A 16,551-nucleotide genomic window follows, 5' to 3' on the forward strand; every position below is an offset into this window, starting at 1 on the left:
TGGCTATTCTCTGTGTTTTCCGATAAAAGCCATATTTACATAAATCTGGAGAAAGGTGGACTTGCTTTTAAGCAGATTTCCTATCAGAAATCTTATCTACCCTTAGCTGTGAAGAGAAAAAATAGTCTTTGGAAGCTGGGTGGTAGTTCCTGGCCATGAACTGCTTGGCAGCTCTTGTGAAACTTGCTTGGCTTTGATGCTAGATTACTGCAGCAGCAGGAGACTGGATTTGGAGAGGGAGAGGTCCTTGTTCCACCCTGTCTTCTGCAAAGAGCTTATGGCCAGGAGTGAGCTGCGTTGGTGGAGATCTGGGTGCGTTTAGGTCCTTGTCTCAATCACATACCAAACTTAACATCGGTTTTCTGCCGGGCTTTTTATCTTGTTCCTTCTCTTTCCTCCTGGAGCATTGGTAAGAGCAGTAAAGAAGTTTGAAACCCTCTGCAGCAGAGACTGTAGGAGTCACCATTGTGCAAAACCTTTGCCTTCAGTCTCCCAGGATCTGTTCCCTGCGTGGGTGCAGTTTGCCCCAGAGGGGTGGCCAGCCTCAGCCTTCGCCCAGCTCTGCGCTTCCCAGTATCAGGCCTTTGCAGAATGTAACCACGCAACAAAGGTGAATCTTCTGGGTTTGTAATTCTGGCTACAGACTCACCGTAGGCCCCCAAAGTCAGGGTTGTGAGGCTGTGCTGCGAGTAGGGGAGACGCTGCGGCTGGCTGCTCGCAGTGCGTTCAAGATTTAACACACACAGTTGCACCAGCAACGCGTCCTGCATGAAGTGGGTTTCTCCCCATGGCACTTGGCAGGTGCTGCTCTGACAAGAAATACTTGTCAGTCCTTTATTTTAGAGCGTTACAGCCTGGTGTGGAAAGAAGCTGTGGCAGGACCTGTCTGTAGGCTGTCCAGATGGGGATGTTTGGTGATAAGCAAAGGCACTTCAGCAAGGGATTGATATCCTAGTTATCCTGTGTGTGAAAGCTAAATCAAACACAGCGAGCGGTTGTGTGTCTGTTATCTCAGGCCTTTTATGTCTGCCTTAGCGGGTTATGCTGCTTTCAGCATTCAGGGCTTGTCATCCAGTGTTTTGTGTTGTAATTCATGTCATAATTGAAAAGGAGCAGGTTTGGTCTCATGGTTTCTGCTTTGGTCAGATTGTGACGCTCTTCTCCAGGGACAGAGCTTGCAGGCAAGCCTGGGATGCCAGCTCTGTTCTGAAATCCCCAGGTAAAGGGAAGAATAGCTTAAAAGAAGAGTAGTTTAGAAGGAACAAATGTCCCTGGCTGCAGTACCGTGTGCCAACAGGTGCACATGAGGCTGGCAGCAACCAGCTGTGGGTCTGCTTGGCTGTATCTTGGGAATTTGTTTTGTTGAATGACTCGGATACTTTCCCTCTTGTGCCTGCAAGAGAAGCCGTGTGTGTCAGTGCATGCGATTGCTGCTGGAGGTTGTACCGAGAGCGGCTGCATTGCGATGAGCGCGAAGCTGGCTGGAGAAATGGCCCTGTCGGTCTGGAATTAGATCCTGACATGACGCAGATCAACTTGGAGAGGTCTCGTGCTCGCTGTCCTTGTGACTGTTTCCAAGCTTGTTTCCCACCACGTGCAGCTCTTCAGCGGCTGTCGTGACCTTGTGGAGAAGTCACGCCACAGAGAAGCTTTCTGGCTCCTCGCAGGTGCATCCTACCACCTCATTCTGCTGCAGGACCTTTTGCTTTGAGCCGATTCTCGGATGTTTTGCCTGTGTTTCCTGCGTGAGGTCTGTGCTGCCTCCTCTGTTGTGTGGGAGATGGTTGGCAGGGAGCACCGTGCAGCTGCTCCTTGCGAGAGCTGAGGAAGAGCAGCACCTCCTGTCACCCGTAACCAGTGAGGAGAGGTGAGGTTGCTCCAGACCTTGTCTGACACAATTGCGTTTTGGAGAAGTGACAGACAGACAGGCAGGTGAGGAATGAGCAGAGGCTTTGAGGTGGTTTTTCTTCCTACATTAAGCCTGACCCTGAGCCCTGCTGTGGTCATGTAGGAAGCTGGTCTGAGGGCAGTGTGGACCCACAGACAGAGGCTGTGGCTGGATGGAGACAGCAACTTCCCACAGCTTTTGCAGCATTATTTTATAGGACATTTGGAACCAGGAGGGAAATGAGCGGGGAAAACAAACTTGTTTAGCCTCTGTCTTCCTTCCCTCCTGTCATTCTTGAGTCTAAAGTGGAGTTTCCTTTCTGATGAACAAGCAAATCAGCAAGATGCAGGATCACACTGTCAGCTGGGTAGCAAACTGGTGTGTGGGCAGGCAGGGACAGCCCGTCTGCAAGCAGGGAAACTGTCCCAGGCCCACAAAGGCAGAGAGCCCTCGGCAGGGCTGTCTCTGACTGAAGTGCAGAGTCTTGACCTTAAGAGTTGTTGCTTTTCTTCAGCATTTTCTCCACAGCTCTGCATTGACTCACCAAACTGTCCTGAGCTGCTTTATCTGATGGTATTGGGTGACTGTTTGTGTGGTGTCACTTTGGTCCTCAACTTCAGTTTCTGCCTCCGAAGGCTGGGGGATGAAAGTGCTGAACAGCAATTCAGACACATCGCGATGGCTGTGACTTTGATGGGTTTGCTGGCAATGTGAGAGAACACAAGCAGTCTCCAATCTGAGGGTAACGTCCAGCACCTCTGTGCCCTCCTGGGGTTTTTGGGAGCCATCACGGAGCAGTGCGCCTCGATCATGTCAGCTCAGCAGTGGTCCAAAGAAAATGCTGGTGCTGCAGCAGCCCTTGATTGTGGAAGAACAGATGCACGGTCAAAATACCCCGTTCTGGGTGGCATCTGGGCTGGGTTCACTCTGCCTGGTCTGGGAATGGTCACAATCCTGCCCCAGTGGGCTCAGCCAGAGCTCGAGCGCTTGCTGATCCCTGACCCTCACAGCCATCGGGGCTGTTCTCCTGCCCAAAGTGCCCAAGAAGGGTCAGAGCCCAGCACAGGCAGAGGTTTGCTTTGTGCCAGGTGTCCCATACCTGTGTCGCATAGCACATGCGTGCATGGGGCAGGCCGGGGTACCACCGACAGAGGCTTCCTTGCGTTTTGAGCATTTTCAGACTTAATTGAAACCACCGGAGCAGCCTTCCCCACGGCCTGCTCTGCAGATGTCATTAGGAGAATGGCTCTCGATTGTCACACAGCCGTGGCCACCGCGCTTCCTCACAGTGACATTGCTGGGGAATGCACTCATTTATTTTTATTCTTTGGCCGTGCCTTCTGTGCGTGTTTCTCAATCACAGACTTCTTTCCTTTATCGTGACCCTGCTCTGGAGTTGTACAGATTGTCGCTCTGGGGAGAGGCAGGCGAGACATCGATTGGTACACTCGGTGTCCCCTCCTCCCTTCTCCCCCTGTCTTTAACATTGTTTGGGGCAGAAATTGGCTTATCTCTATTCTGCAGCTATAGAGAAATCCACTCCCTGGTGCTTGTAGGGCTTCCTGTGGCAGGAATTGCTCCAGCTCTTTAGCCTGATTAGCGCTCTGCGCTGCCTGCATGTGTGTTAGAGAGAGACCATCTCTAATTTAATTTAATAGGATCCTGAAGAGAACAAACTCCTTTGAGCTGCCTCCGTAATGGCACTGCCATAGTTACCCGTAGTGTTGCTCACGCAGTGTCTGGAATCATTTCATTCAACTACAGCGTCAACTTAAAAAAAAAGAAAAAAGAAAAAAACCAGAATATATATAAAAGCAACTGTGATATAAACAGTTTCCAAGGTAACAAGGCTGGGGGAGGGTTTTTGTGTCCCATCCCCTTGCTCCACGCGGATGGGAGAGGGACGTGTGCTGTGGAGGATCCTGGGAGGTTTCATTCTCCGCTCCTAATTCCTTTCTGCCACTGCTGCCAGATGTTGCAGTTTCTCAGGACTCTGCGGATCCACTCGGTAACTTCCAAAGCCCTGCCACGAGGATCTGAGCAGACAGAACCACTCCTGCTATGACCCATGCCGGGACCTTTTCTGCCGGCTCTCTTCTCCTTAACAAAAGGCTGACGCTTGGCTTTAATGCCCAGGAGGAGCAGAATGGAAAGGCCTGTGCGCGTGTTGCTCCAGAGCTGAGTTAGATCCGTCCCCCCACACCTCCCCTCGCTGCCCTGCGACTCTTTGTCTGCCTCTTCCCTGCCCCGGCCATGGGCTGCGCGTACTCGGCCCCGCGAGAAGAGGCGGCTGCAGCAAGGTGAGTTAATCTGGGATCGCTCCGACTTGGAACATCACCCCAGAGCTGTCTGCATTGGGATGCATCTCACTCCTGGGATGGGAGGAGAAGGAAGGGGAAAGGCTCTGCTCGGAGGCAGGTGGGTGCAGAGGAGACACTGCTGTTGGTGCTGGGTTTCTCTGCAATGTCCAGGATGCGTTTTCTTGCTTTGGGATATACACGTGCTTTCGGGAGGAAAGCCATGGACATGGGAGCTTTCTGAAGGAGAGGTGCTCAGCTGAGACGGAGGCTTTGATATCGTTGCTGAGCTGTCGGTGACTTCCTCCCCTTTCCTTTTTTCCTCCTGAAATCAAAGTGACGGAGAGCCCTGCGAGTCGCACTGTGGGCTCTCACCAAGGATGAGCAATCTGTACAAACTAACGACTTGCTCTGACAATGGAGTTAATTCCCTTTCCTCCACCCATCACTTCTTCTAACTCTTAGTTGCTACCCTGAGCTATCTAAGCCATAAGAGCAGTTGTTGCTGAAAACACACTTTCTCTTCTAAGTTTCCCTGGCTGAGTGATAAAAATGAGGGTCATGTCTGTCTTTGGTGTCTGTTTTTGCAGCTCAGATTTTCAAGCCACCCCGAGGAAGCAATTTCAGGGAGTTGTGTAGCTTTTTTTATTTCAAAAGCCAGGCTCATTATTTCTTCTGTGTCTGAGCCACAGACTGTTCTTCACCACAGCACTTCAGTGCAGGGTTGCCTCCTTTGAAAACGGACGAGCTCCGTGTGCTGCATTCTTTTCTCTTCCAAAGAGAGCTTGCTGAAAGGATCTAAAACTTTTTCCCCTCCTCCTTTAAAAGCATTTTGTTTAGCAGTTGACCCAACAGCTATTTTAATTGGATTTCATTTTGAGAGGGCATTAAACCAAAGAGGTTCACAAGGAAAGGGAGACGATTAACTGCTGAGAGAGCAACGTGGGAGTGTGGAGCAGCTCTCTCCTGGGAATGCAGCTACTTGGGTAGCCTTTTTGGGTAGGTTTGCTCATCTTCTATGCATGCTATATGAGGCTGTGTTGGTGCTCAGAGCTGTCAGGCCAGGTTAAGGAGCTCCTTGATACTTTTGGGCAGAAAAAGGGGTGTTTGAAGGCATGCCTCACTGAGCGTCCCCCACCCTGCCACGCTGTGTGTGTCTGCTCTCCGCAGATGTCTCAGCACATCCGCAGAGATCCCTCCTTCTGGGCTGCAGAGTTTAGGAAACTGTTAGCGAGCTCTGCACATTCTCACATGGGCCGGAGCCAAAACCATTTGTTTTTTGCCCGGAGGCTTCTCTCTTCCCACAGGAGACCCAGCCTTGCATTCTTCCATTGTGAAAGAGAAACAGGGTGTGCTTAGGATAGCGAAGCTCTTCTGGCTCCCTGGTGGGGTAGGCATGGTGGTGTGTATCTCTGCGTCGGTGTTTCTGATGCTGCTGCAGTTTGTTCTGCTTTTGAGATAGAGAAAGCAACCTCCCTGTGATAATACAGACTCCCTCTGTGCTGGAGATCTGCTCTGGGGATGGAAACCCCGGCATGGGAATGAGCCTGCGGGACCTTGACAGGCAGCGATCGCCTTGTTGGGGGCTCTGTGGGTCTGATCAGCTGTGTCCATCTGCTCCGTGGGGCTCTCCAGCTCTGGGACTTGTGTCTGGCATGTTGTTTTGAGGTCAGAACAACTGGTATTTAGTCCTGTCTGACTTTAACTTGGGGAATGTGCCCTGGAGGAAATGGCTCAGGACCGATTCTCCTGTGCTCCCTACGCCCTGTCTGTGTGCGGAAGAGAAGCCCTGCAGCTGAGCGATGGGCATACCTGGGACAGGACACATCAGAGTGTTTGATGAGGACTCTCACCACTCTGGTACTGTTTGAGGGTCGCTTTTTCCCCACTTGCTTATTCTTGACCTTAAAGAGTGAACATGCCCACCTGAACAGAGGTTCCTCCTGTCTTTCAGAGTAGCTCCAGTGAGGGAGAGCAGCTTCATTGAGAAGATGAAGAAGACGGTAAGCTACACGGGGTGCTGGGAAGGTGTGGAGCTCATGTCCTTGCTGATTTCATCTGGAGACTGTCCAGCTGTCAGTGGGTGGGACTGGCTTGGACACAGATGTGTCTGCTGCAAAGAGCATCCAAGGCAAGGCTGTGTGGGCAGCAGGAATAGCTCTTTCAACCTATGCCCGAGAGTTGTTCTTAGAGAAAAAAATAAGTTAAAATTTGTTGGGGGGAAAAAAAAAAAAAGGGTAATATGAGAGCAAAGGGAGGGGAGGGAAATGGCAGAGACTTTAAATTCATTGGCTGGCAGTTGTTTGTCTACGTGGTTGGTTTCCAAACTGCCTCACTTTGGGATGGGAATTGTGCTCAGAACTGACGGCTTGTGATTCTGCTGGACTGGACACAAGACGAAGCAGAGAAGGAAGCAAGGGCTGGATATATTTTCTGTTTTACTTCAAAGTAGCTGACTTGGGGCAGAGCAGGAGCTTCGGTGCTTAGGCACTTTCCCAAAGCTTGGGCACATTGGCTTTGTCACCCTGGGAGTTCCCTGTTTCCAGGAATCACACTGCAGCCTTGAGGCTGAGATGAGAATAAATCTTGAGGGTTTATTCTTTGCTTTGGGTTTAAGTCTGACTTGAATCATCCCTCCAAGACTGACAAGAGTCATGTTCTTATTAACAGCTTAGTCTTGAGTTTTCCACTGCAGACCCAGCGTGGAATCCACGTACCAGCACAGACTCCTGGTTGCCTCTAGTTCGCAGTCCAGGGCTCCTGATCACAGACGTTTTCTTTATGTTTGACAAGATGTTCTTCCTCCATGCATTTACCAAATGAGTAATCGCCATTTAAGAGGGATTTCTTGTTCTCTCCAGGGGCGGAACATTGTGGTTTTCTATGGTTCCCAGACGGGTACAGCAGAGGAGTTTGCCAATCGCCTCTCCAAAGATGCTCATCGCTATGGCCTCCGGGGCATGGCAGCGGATCCAGAGGAGTATGATCTGGTAATTTAGCCATGAACAACCTCAGGATAGGTGACATCATTTAGCATTCCCTAAAAAAAATGAGAAAGGACCTAGCCAAGGAACAGTTGCCCTTTTAATAAAGTCATTTAGGGGAGAAAATGAAATTGGATTGGCCTGAGAGATGCAAAGGTGGGCTTGGTCCTTGCCAGTCTATGGATTTAGGGTGAACACTGCAATACGACTGAAAGGGGGAGGTAACCTGGAGTATTGGGGAGTCAAAAGTCATCTGTTGTGAGCATGAAACTTGCTCCATTTGCCTTATGTAGTTAGCGTTAAACCCAGACTGCTGCAGTCTTGCACAGAGACATTGGCATTGTGTTGCTCTCCAGACTGAACAACAATACTGGTCCCTTAAAGCTTGTATGGAAAAACGTATTGCTTTTTGGGGGAGGAGTAGAAGTATTAACTTGCAGTCCAGTGGGGGCAGTCAGCTTTATTTCCCCTGACGTTTTGGGTGGGTTTGGCCTTTCCATCCCCTTTTGTAATCAGCTGTTTGACATGATGTGGTGGTGCTCTGCACACCAGAGGTAGCTGTGTTGTACCATAAGCTTGCCCAATAACCACACTGTGGGATCCTTGAGGTTTTATTATTTCCTTTGGTTATAGTCGGACCTGAGTCGTCTCTCTGAGATTGACAAGTCCTTAGCCGTGTTCTGTATGGCAACGTACGGTGAGGGTGATCCCACGGACAATGCCCAAGACTTCTATGACTGGCTGCAGGAGGCTGATGTTGACTTGTCGGGTCTCCGTTTTGCAGTAAGTGGCTCAATTCCAGTTTATGTTGCATTTGGGCAGGAAAGTCAAAAGGCCTCCACTGTGCCTGCACGTGGCTTGGGAAAAGGCACAACATGGTGTTTATGCCTATACGCCTGTGTTGGATGCGGTCCCTATTGTCTTCCTCTCCAGGCTTTGTGGATACTTGCAAAAGTATATATATATTTATATATCTGGGGGCTTTAAATGCAGATGTCAGAGTACTCTCTCCACTCCCTAAATCACAAGGGTTTACTGGTAATGCCTTGCCACAAATGGCCCAGCAGGCATTGAATATAAGGTCTGTAAATGAGTTACAGGCTGCTGCTGTTGTTCAGAAGCTAATTGAGCAGCCCTGGGCCAGATCTTCTCCCACAAATTAAATCACTTGGAGGAGCGTGTAGCTCTTTCCTGTGTGAGCTGAATAATTGGCTGAGATACAGCCACCTCGCCTGAACCCCGGCCAAATTCCTTGGGCAGCATCATAATTGCAAATGAGGAGAAAATCCACTGCTGGAGATGTTAAGCTGGTCTGTGTAAAGCAGTGAGCAGACATTTGCTGAGCAGTTTGCGGGAGGGAAGGGACAGCGATTCATCTCCAGACAGTCCAAGCTCCTGCGGGTTCCTCGAGGAAATTGGGCAGGCGGCTCTTGTACCTGTGTCCCCTTGGAGTACTGAGACCTGGCTCGGGGAGGTGCTGGTGTCCACTTACCACTTTCCAGTGGTAAGATCTTCCTCAGAAGGTCCACAAGTAGCTGATGAGTAGCTAGGAGAGGTCTTGCTGTCCTGTCTGTCTGCAGCATCCTTTGCTGGGTGTTACTGGGCAGAGGATGCTGGTTGAATGGGAAAAATCCAGCCCCTGCTTCTCCACGCTTAACCAGCGTTCTCTTCCAGGTCTTTGGGCTGGGGAACAAGACTTATGAGCACTTCAATGCCATGGGAAAGTATGTGGACAAGAGACTGGAGGAGCTTGGAGCCCAGCGCATCTTTGAACTCGGGCTGGGAGATGATGATGGCAAGTGAGTAGCTTGGAGAGCCTGGTCAGAGCTGGCCAAAGCAGCATGGAAGGGACCTTGGCAGGGGCTTGACTCTGCAGCTGAGACAGAAGTAAACTCTGTAGGGCTAATTGTGGGAGCTGACATCTCTCTGCACGTCTGTTCTTTCTCCCGTACACAGATCCCTGCGCGCTTAGAGCATCCCAGGGAGTCCTGTGCCTAGTGAAATCCCACATCAGCTTTAAACAGCCATAGTTGTGTACCTGGAGAGCTTTGCAGCCTCTGCCTTTGCCCTGCTGCAGCTTCATGGTTAACTCAACCTGTATGAGTGGGCTCGTTCATCCCTCCCATCTCATTGTGAACTGTTTGTTTTATAGTGGAAGGCAGCAATTTTCCAACCTGGACAATGATTTTTGGGGGTTTTTCTGTGCATCTCTATGCTCACCTGAACACTCTGCCTTTTGAGAAGGTGACCTAATGCAAGAAGTGGGCAAAGGGGGAACTGAGTTGGTTAAAGACCAAGCCTGAATAACAAAACCTTCCCCTTTTGCCATGGCTAGCCTGGAAGAAGACTTCATCACCTGGAGAGAGCAGTTCTGGCCAGCAGTGTGTGAGCACTTCGGGGTGGAGGCCACAGGAGAGGAGTCCAGGTGGGTGTGGGAGCTTGGGTTCCAGGGAGAAGTGCCACCTTCGAGTGGTGACAGTGCCCTCAGCGCTGAGCTGCTGTCCCCTTTCCTGCATGTTGCCTCCCCTGCCAGACCTGAGAGGACACGTGTGGAGCAGAACAGCGAGTGAGCTGTTTGCCCTGAGCCTGTGCTGGTGCCAGTTTGAACCCAGCTCTGGATTTCTGTTCCAGATGGGAGACATGATGGGTTTGGTTCCTTTGTGGGTGGCTTTGCTGGGCTGTGATGCTCCCAGTGAAGCTGATGTTTCCTCTTGTTTTGCACTTTCTGTATGGTTTACCTGCTCCCTAATGTCTTGAGATGGGGAAAGAGCTGGAATGTGCATTTGTTTTTGAACTGCAGCAAATCTAGCAAATCAGGTGATGGTTCCAACTGTACCATGTGATTTCTAGTTTGACTTTTTTCTCTTTTTCTATCTCTCGTTCTCTTCCAGCATCCGCCAGTATGAGCTGGTGGTGCACACAGATATGAACATGAACAAAGTCTACACCGGTGAGATGGGTCGTCTCAAGAGCTACGAGAACCAGAAGCCGTAAGTACCAGACGACCCTGGGCAGGGTGTCCGTGGGCCAGGCTTCTGCTGATGGATCCTTGATGTTTCTGACCCCACCTGCTATGTAGGCAGCGTCATTTCTCTGATGCAGCCATGTAGTGGGTCTCTGCCCAAGAGAAATGTGCTCATATCTTCACTGGGACTCTCGAGGATTTCATAGTTAATGAATCACTAGTGTTTGAGAAGGTGGCAAGTGTTCACATGGGCTGTTTGGCTGGTACATTTGCAGCATCTGTCTTGAAGTCACTTGGAGCCTTTTCTTGCCCAGGGCAATTAATGCCTGATGGCTGTTTGCAGTGTTGTGGGGAGATGAGCTGTATACATTAATTCCAACCTGAAGCATTTCTTTGAGATGGTGCGCTCCACCTGGCCCACTTTTGCATCACTTTTTTTTGCGGGACAGAAGGAGTTGACTCCTGGGCTGTGCTTTGAAGGAAAACAACCTGTTTTCTATGCCAGTGTTGGTAGCAGCAGGATCATAATTTGATTTCTGCCTTGGTGTGCTCTGAAATGTGAGCTGGGACAGCCCTGTGTTTGAATTGTGGGAGGCTGCTCTGGAGGCAGAGGGAACACACCTGGCTCAAGCAGTGCTGTGAGCTGCAGGAGAGTCACCCAGAGGGTGCTCATCTTTCCTTCCAGACCATTTGATGCCAAGAACCCCTTCCTGGCCCACGTCACGGAGAATCGCAAGCTGAACGAGGGTGGAGAGCGACACTTGATGCACCTGGAGCTGGATATCTCCAATTCTAAAATCAGGTAGTTTCCCATGGGAGGCTGCTTTGCTGTTTTGGCGGAGCTGTCTCTGTCGGAAGCGAAGAACAAGGATGTGGCACTGGCCTTGTCCAGCGCTTTGGAAGGGGGTCTTGATCTCATAATTACTTAGCATTGCTCCTCTGAGCTTCTGTACCATGTATTGGCCACCCCGTGGCTGGCTGCCCTGTGCCCCTCCAGAGCTGGCGGAACATACCCGTCCTACCTGAGCAGTCCCAGCTGCAGGGATTCTCTAGGAGTCAATAAAAAAATGAGGGGGAGGTGAGCTATGAAAGAGGGGAAAGCTGGGTATAGTTCCTGCCCGGGTTTGCTTGGCTTAGGTGTATGAGCACAGGGGGAATATAGCCCCGTTCTTAAAAATCTGCTTGCTGGCTTAAATTCCTTTGTGTGTGCTTGTGGGAAAGCCACAAATCCAGGTTGCTTAACAGAACAAAATACTGCAGAGGTTTTGAGTGGCTTTGCTCCTTGGCTGTCGAGAGCTGGCCTGGCCTTGCTGGAAGCCTGACCTTGTTGAAGTAAAAATTGCTGTTATCTTGGAGGTCCCTTGTAAAAGACCTGGTTCTTAAAACCATTATTGCACAATGGTCCTTTCTGCTGTTACTGCCGGTTTGTTGGAGTCTCTGAATGTACAGGCAGTGTGTAGCAGCCTAGATCTCAGTGTTGTCCTACTGCCCCTTGCTCCAGCCCTCTTGTCTTCTGTCTGAGCAGCCCATGCTTGGCGTGGATGAGAAGCTAGTGCTGGTGTTTATCTGCTCTCCTCCTGCTTTTGTGCCAGGTACGAGTCTGGGGACCATGTGGCAGTGTACCCAGCCAACGACTCCGCTCTGGTGAATCAGATTGGCGAGATCCTGGGCACGGATCTGGACACCATCATGTCCCTGAACAATTTGGACGGTGAGTATGGATCACCCCTGAACACCGGCAGTTCTCCTTCAGCTGTGGCCTCTGTCCTTCCCACCAGAGCAGGAGCCAGATCACCTTCAGGTCGCGTCAGGCAGCTCCAGGCAAACAGAGACATCCCATGGCCTCTGTGCCATTTGAGCAGCAGTGGCACGGAGCCCTGGCTGAGAGCCCGCTGAAATGGGTCACTTGTGAAACGCGCTCGATGTGCCCATTCAACAAAAAATTATGTAACAGCACGCTCCTAATTACAGAGCATCAGCCTGCTGGAACATCTCTGTGCCGCAGCAGCCCCTGAGCCTGACGGGGGCTGTCGTATCTGAAATGCTGCTATTCAGTCCCTGGAGGAGGCACAGGCTGGGGAACTGAACTGCCAGGGGGAAGCACTTGTGCTGACACAAAGAGCTTTTCTCGGGTGATGTTCCCAACAGAACTGGCCTCTGGCAGGACGGAGATGGCAGCTGCTGCCCGTCTTACTCCTAAAACAGTGCAGCCTGACCTGGAGCATCAGAGGTGCTGCCCTAGAAGTGCAAGAGCTGGCTCCTGGTTTCAAGAGCACGGGTGGCTTTCATGCACTGCTGGAGCCTGCAGACCTTGTGTGATGTCCCAGCCTTCTCTGGCCTCACACTGTCGTTCGTGTCCCTCTTACTTTGCTGAACGGAAGAGTTCCAGCCTCAGCTGCTGGTGCTGATCCTTCCTCAGGGGCTCTGAGCAAAACTGTCCATGGCTGCTGGAGACTGAAGATACTTTTGAGGCCAGATCTGAAGGAGGTATAAGTGCATTAGGCCAAATTAGCCCTCCTGCGTGGCCTGGGAGTGTGCTGGGTGCCTCTGTGCATGGATATATTGGGGTGGAGAACCCCACTGGGAACTGTGGGGTATTTTATTTTTGCTGATAAGCTGTCAGGCAGCATCTGTGAAACACAAAATGAGCTACTGGGAGATGGAGCTGCCCTATGGCAGAGCTGTTTCAGTGCAGGACTGAGGCTCTGGCCAACAGACTGTTTCAGCCCTAGGGCTGCTCTCTCCTCCCAGAAGCCCATTCCGCTGCTCTGTCTCCAGCTCTCATACACAGCACGGAGCTGCTGGCGCAGAATCTCTAACGTAACAGCATGCAGTTGCTGACTTTTTTTTTAATTTTGTTTTCTCCTGCAGAGGAATCCAATAAAAAACATCCCTTCCCCTGCCCCACGTCCTACCGTACAGCCCTGACCTACTACCTGGACATCACCAACCCACCCCGCACCAACGTCCTCTACGAGCTGGCCCAGTACAGCACGGATGCTGGCGAGCAGGAGCGCCTCCGAAAAATGGCATCGTCTGCTCCTGACGGCAAGGTGGGAGCTGTGGCCATCCCAGCAAAGCTGCTGGGTTCAACTGGGTGCTGAGGTATCCCTAGAAGGGATGCAGGACTGCTGGGCACCACATGCAGAGAGCTGAGGGTGTTTGCCAGCCGTGTAGGGAAGTCGTCAGTCGTGTGCCCTCTTTGTTTGCAGGCTCTCTACCTCAGCTGGGTGGTGGAGGCCCGGAGGAACATCCTGGCCATCCTGCAGGACATGCCCTCGCTGCGCCCCCCCATCGACCACCTGTGTGAGCTCTTGCCGCGCCTGCAAGCCCGCTACTACTCCATCGCCTCCTCCTCCAAGGTGAGGGTGTTTCTACGGGGACTGAGGCTGCTTAGAGGCCGCTTCAGCTCCACAGTGCCACTGTCCTCCCTCTTAGCTGGGTACAGGACATGAGGAATTTGCACTGGTGACACTTTCTGTGAGGGGGGCAGCTTTAGTTATCTCCATGCATGAGAAGAGGCCATTATAGAATCACAGAATCGTTTTAGTTGGAAGAGACCCTCAAGATCATCAAGTCCAGTTGTTAACCCAACACTGGCACTAACCCATGTCCCTGAGAACCTCATCTCCATGTCCATTCAACCCCTCCAAGGATGTGACTCCACCACTGTCCTGGGCAGCCTGTTCCAATGCCTGACAGCCCTTTCCAGGAAGAAATTGTTCCTAATACCCAATCTAAACCTTCCCTGGCACAACTTGAAGCCATTTCCTCTCATCCTATCACTTGTTGAGCAGAGCCCAACCCCCTAGCTCCAACCTCCTTTCAGGCAGTTGCAGAGAGCGAGAAGGTCTCTCCTCAGCCTCCTGTTCTCCAGGCTGAACCCCCCAGGTCCCTCAGCTGCTCCCCATCGCATTTGTGCTCCAATTATTCCAGCTTGCACAGCGTCTACAGAGGGTCCCGTATGGCAGCCAGCTCCTCTTTACACACAGGGCTTGGGAGCAAGGTGGCAATTTAGGGGTTGGTCAAGATTCACTCTTCACCCTGTGCCTGAAGCTCTGGGGTTGGTGGCAATTCCAAGGGAAGCTCCACGGTCCTGTGAGGAGTTGGGCACCAGACAGAACCCTCATGTGTGGCATGCTTGGAGGCTTGATATGCAAGGGGAGGAATACCTGTCCCAAAATTAACATTAGGTTTAACTTCTCCCTAGCCCTGAGCACAAGGGACTGAGCTGTGGGGTTGCCCAGGACCTCATGTGGGGCTCCCTCTCTGCTTGGCGCTCACATCCCTTCTCTGCAGGTTCACCCTGACTCGATCCACATCTGTGCCGTGACGGTGGAGTACGAGACCAAGACGGGACGTGTGAACAAAGGGGTGGCCACCAACTGGCTCAAGAACAAGGTGCCTAATGAGAAAGGGAACAACTCCCTGGTGCCCATGTATGTCAGGAAATCGCAGTTTCGTCTGCCCTTCAAATCCAGCACACCTGTCATCATGATTGGACCGGGAACTGGCGTAGCCCCCTTCATCGGCTTCATCCAGGAGCGAGCCTGGCTGAAGCAGCAAGGTGAGTGCCCAGGAGCTCCCCTGGGGGTGGATGCTGCAGGATGATGCTCTGCAGGGCCAGTTGGTGCTGTTGGAGTACGGCTTGTGGTGCTACATTGCTGACGGTTCTAGCAAAAAGCAGAGGCGTTGGAGCAGGGTGAAGAGCAGCTCTGTGTTTGCGCCCAGCATGAAGGTGCTCTGTCCTCTCTTGGCCACGAAGGATGTTTTGGGGGGCAGATAAACCCTAGCCTGTTCTCTGACCTCTGCCACTGCGTCTCCAAATAACCACAGTCATGTCACTCAGACTCGTTTCTAAAGCTTGTGGGTACTTCTGGGAATCAGAGTCTCGAGGGTCCCCTCGCAGTGACACAGTTTTGCCTCCCCTGGGTTGGCAGGATGAGGTGAGGGCTGTGTGGGGCTGCAGGGACCCAGCTGACAGGTGCTGTGTGACTCTGCAGGCAAAGAAGTGGGCGAGACGGTGCTTTACTACGGCTGCCGCCGCGAGCGTGAGGACTACCTGTACCGTGAGGAGCTGGCCCGCTTCCATCAGGAGGGAGTCCTCACCCAGCTCAATGTTGCCTTCTCCAGGGACCAGGCTGAGAAGGTACTGCTCTAGTCCCGCAGCTGCTTCCCCGCGCTGCCCATCATCGCTCTGTCCCTCTCTGCTCACCCCACCTTGTTCCCTGCCAGGTTTATGTCCAGCACTTACTGAAGAAGAACAAGGAAAGCATCTGGAAGCTGATTAACGAGGGAAATGCTCATATCTACGTGTGCGGGTAAGTCCTGTGGCACAGATGGGACTTTGGGAAAACATTCCTGCTCTTGGGGAAAGGAGCGTGATTCAGTTTACCCACTTGTGTGTTACGAGCCCTGTGAAGGTTACACTGTCCTTTCGCTAGGGGAGGGCAAGTGGCTCGGTAGAGGGGCTGGGGTGGGTGTCCAGAAGTGACCGGGGATCTGTGGCTTTGACATGTCACCCCTTTGCTCACACTCCCCTTGTTTCCAGTGATGCTCGCAACATGGCCCGGGATGTGCAGAACACCTTCTACGAGATCGTGGCCGAGTTTGGAAACATGAGCCAGCCCCAGGCCGTGGACTACGTAAAGAAACTGATGACAAAGGGCCGGTACTCGCTGGATGTCTGGAGCTAAGAGCGAGGCTGGCGGGGCCAGGGAGAGAACAGACCCCAGGCGTGGGTCTGTGGGAGGTGGAAAGTGCCTGCTGTGGGTGACAGTGTCGTCCCCTGCCCACAGCTACCTCAGTGTCACTCCCAACCCCTCCTGGGCCACTTACAGCCCCCCCAGAGCGGGCTCTGTTCCTGAATGGGTGGAAGGGGTTGGGAGAGGCAGGGGTGTAGCTCAGGCTCTTGTCCAGGAGCCACAGTGCCCCCAACACCCCCAGGGAGCACCCAGCATGTGCCTTGAGGTCAGGGGCTTGACTGATGTGGGGCAGGAGGGACATGTGCCAGGGGGGCTCTGGGCACCTTCCCTGAACATGAGATGTTGCCTTATCCCCGCAGCTGGAGCCCCCCCTGGCCTGCCAGCAGGGACAGTCTGGGGACAGCAGCCCCTGTGACACAGGTGTGGCATGAGGGCACAGCATGGGGCAGCGATCTGTCCTTGCCCCCCTCCCGCCCTCTGTGGCCAGCTCTAGACTAGAGACGTGGGGCTGGCATCTCGCTCTGGGCTCAGAGCTGCCCCGGGACCCCGCAGGCACCTGCTCCTTTCCCCTGCTGCCCCCCAGCACGCAGTAGGGGCGATGGCTCTACTCCTTTCCTGAAGACACTCAGCTTTGTGGGGGGTGGTCTCAGGCTGGGGGGTTTCTGCTCGCTCCCTGGGGTCCTGCAGCCGGCAGCTCCCCCCTGCCCAGCCT

The 16,551-nt window shown here is 52.4% G+C and overlaps 1 protein-coding gene across 3 annotated transcripts in view; it reads left to right on the forward strand.

Moving 5' to 3' along the window:
* POR (cytochrome p450 oxidoreductase) overlaps positions 1 to 16,485 on the forward strand; it is a 28,918-nt gene extending 12,433 nt beyond the window's left edge. For 2 of the 3 annotated variants that reach the window (XM_080357148.1, XM_080357149.1), the window contains exons 4-17: positions 6,140 to 6,188; positions 7,047 to 7,175; positions 7,803 to 7,952; positions 8,844 to 8,968; positions 9,505 to 9,594; positions 10,061 to 10,159; positions 10,820 to 10,936; positions 11,727 to 11,845; positions 13,006 to 13,187; positions 13,347 to 13,496; positions 14,434 to 14,701; positions 15,138 to 15,283; positions 15,370 to 15,455; positions 15,686 to 16,485. In XM_080357148.1, coding sequence (XP_080213274.1) covers positions 6,140 to 6,188; positions 7,047 to 7,175; positions 7,803 to 7,952; positions 8,844 to 8,968; positions 9,505 to 9,594; positions 10,061 to 10,159; positions 10,820 to 10,936; positions 11,727 to 11,845; positions 13,006 to 13,187; positions 13,347 to 13,496; positions 14,434 to 14,701; positions 15,138 to 15,283; positions 15,370 to 15,455; positions 15,686 to 15,830 — 1,855 coding nt within the window. In that variant the 3' untranslated portion in view covers positions 15,831 to 16,485. Of the gene's footprint in view, positions 1 to 3,400; positions 3,730 to 3,860; positions 4,189 to 6,139; positions 6,189 to 7,046; positions 7,176 to 7,802; positions 7,953 to 8,843; positions 8,969 to 9,504; positions 9,595 to 10,060; positions 10,160 to 10,819; positions 10,937 to 11,726; positions 11,846 to 13,005; positions 13,188 to 13,346; positions 13,497 to 14,433; positions 14,702 to 15,137; positions 15,284 to 15,369; positions 15,456 to 15,685 lie in introns of those variants that run through there. The other variant, XM_080357150.1, reaches the window with a different exon arrangement.
* Positions 16,486 to 16,551: the final 66 nt, after the last annotated feature.

The sequence above is a fragment of the Nesoenas mayeri genome, assembly GCF_963082525.1.
Source record: "Nesoenas mayeri genome assembly, chromosome: 20".
NCBI lineage: Eukaryota > Metazoa > Chordata > Aves > Columbiformes > Columbidae > Nesoenas > Nesoenas mayeri.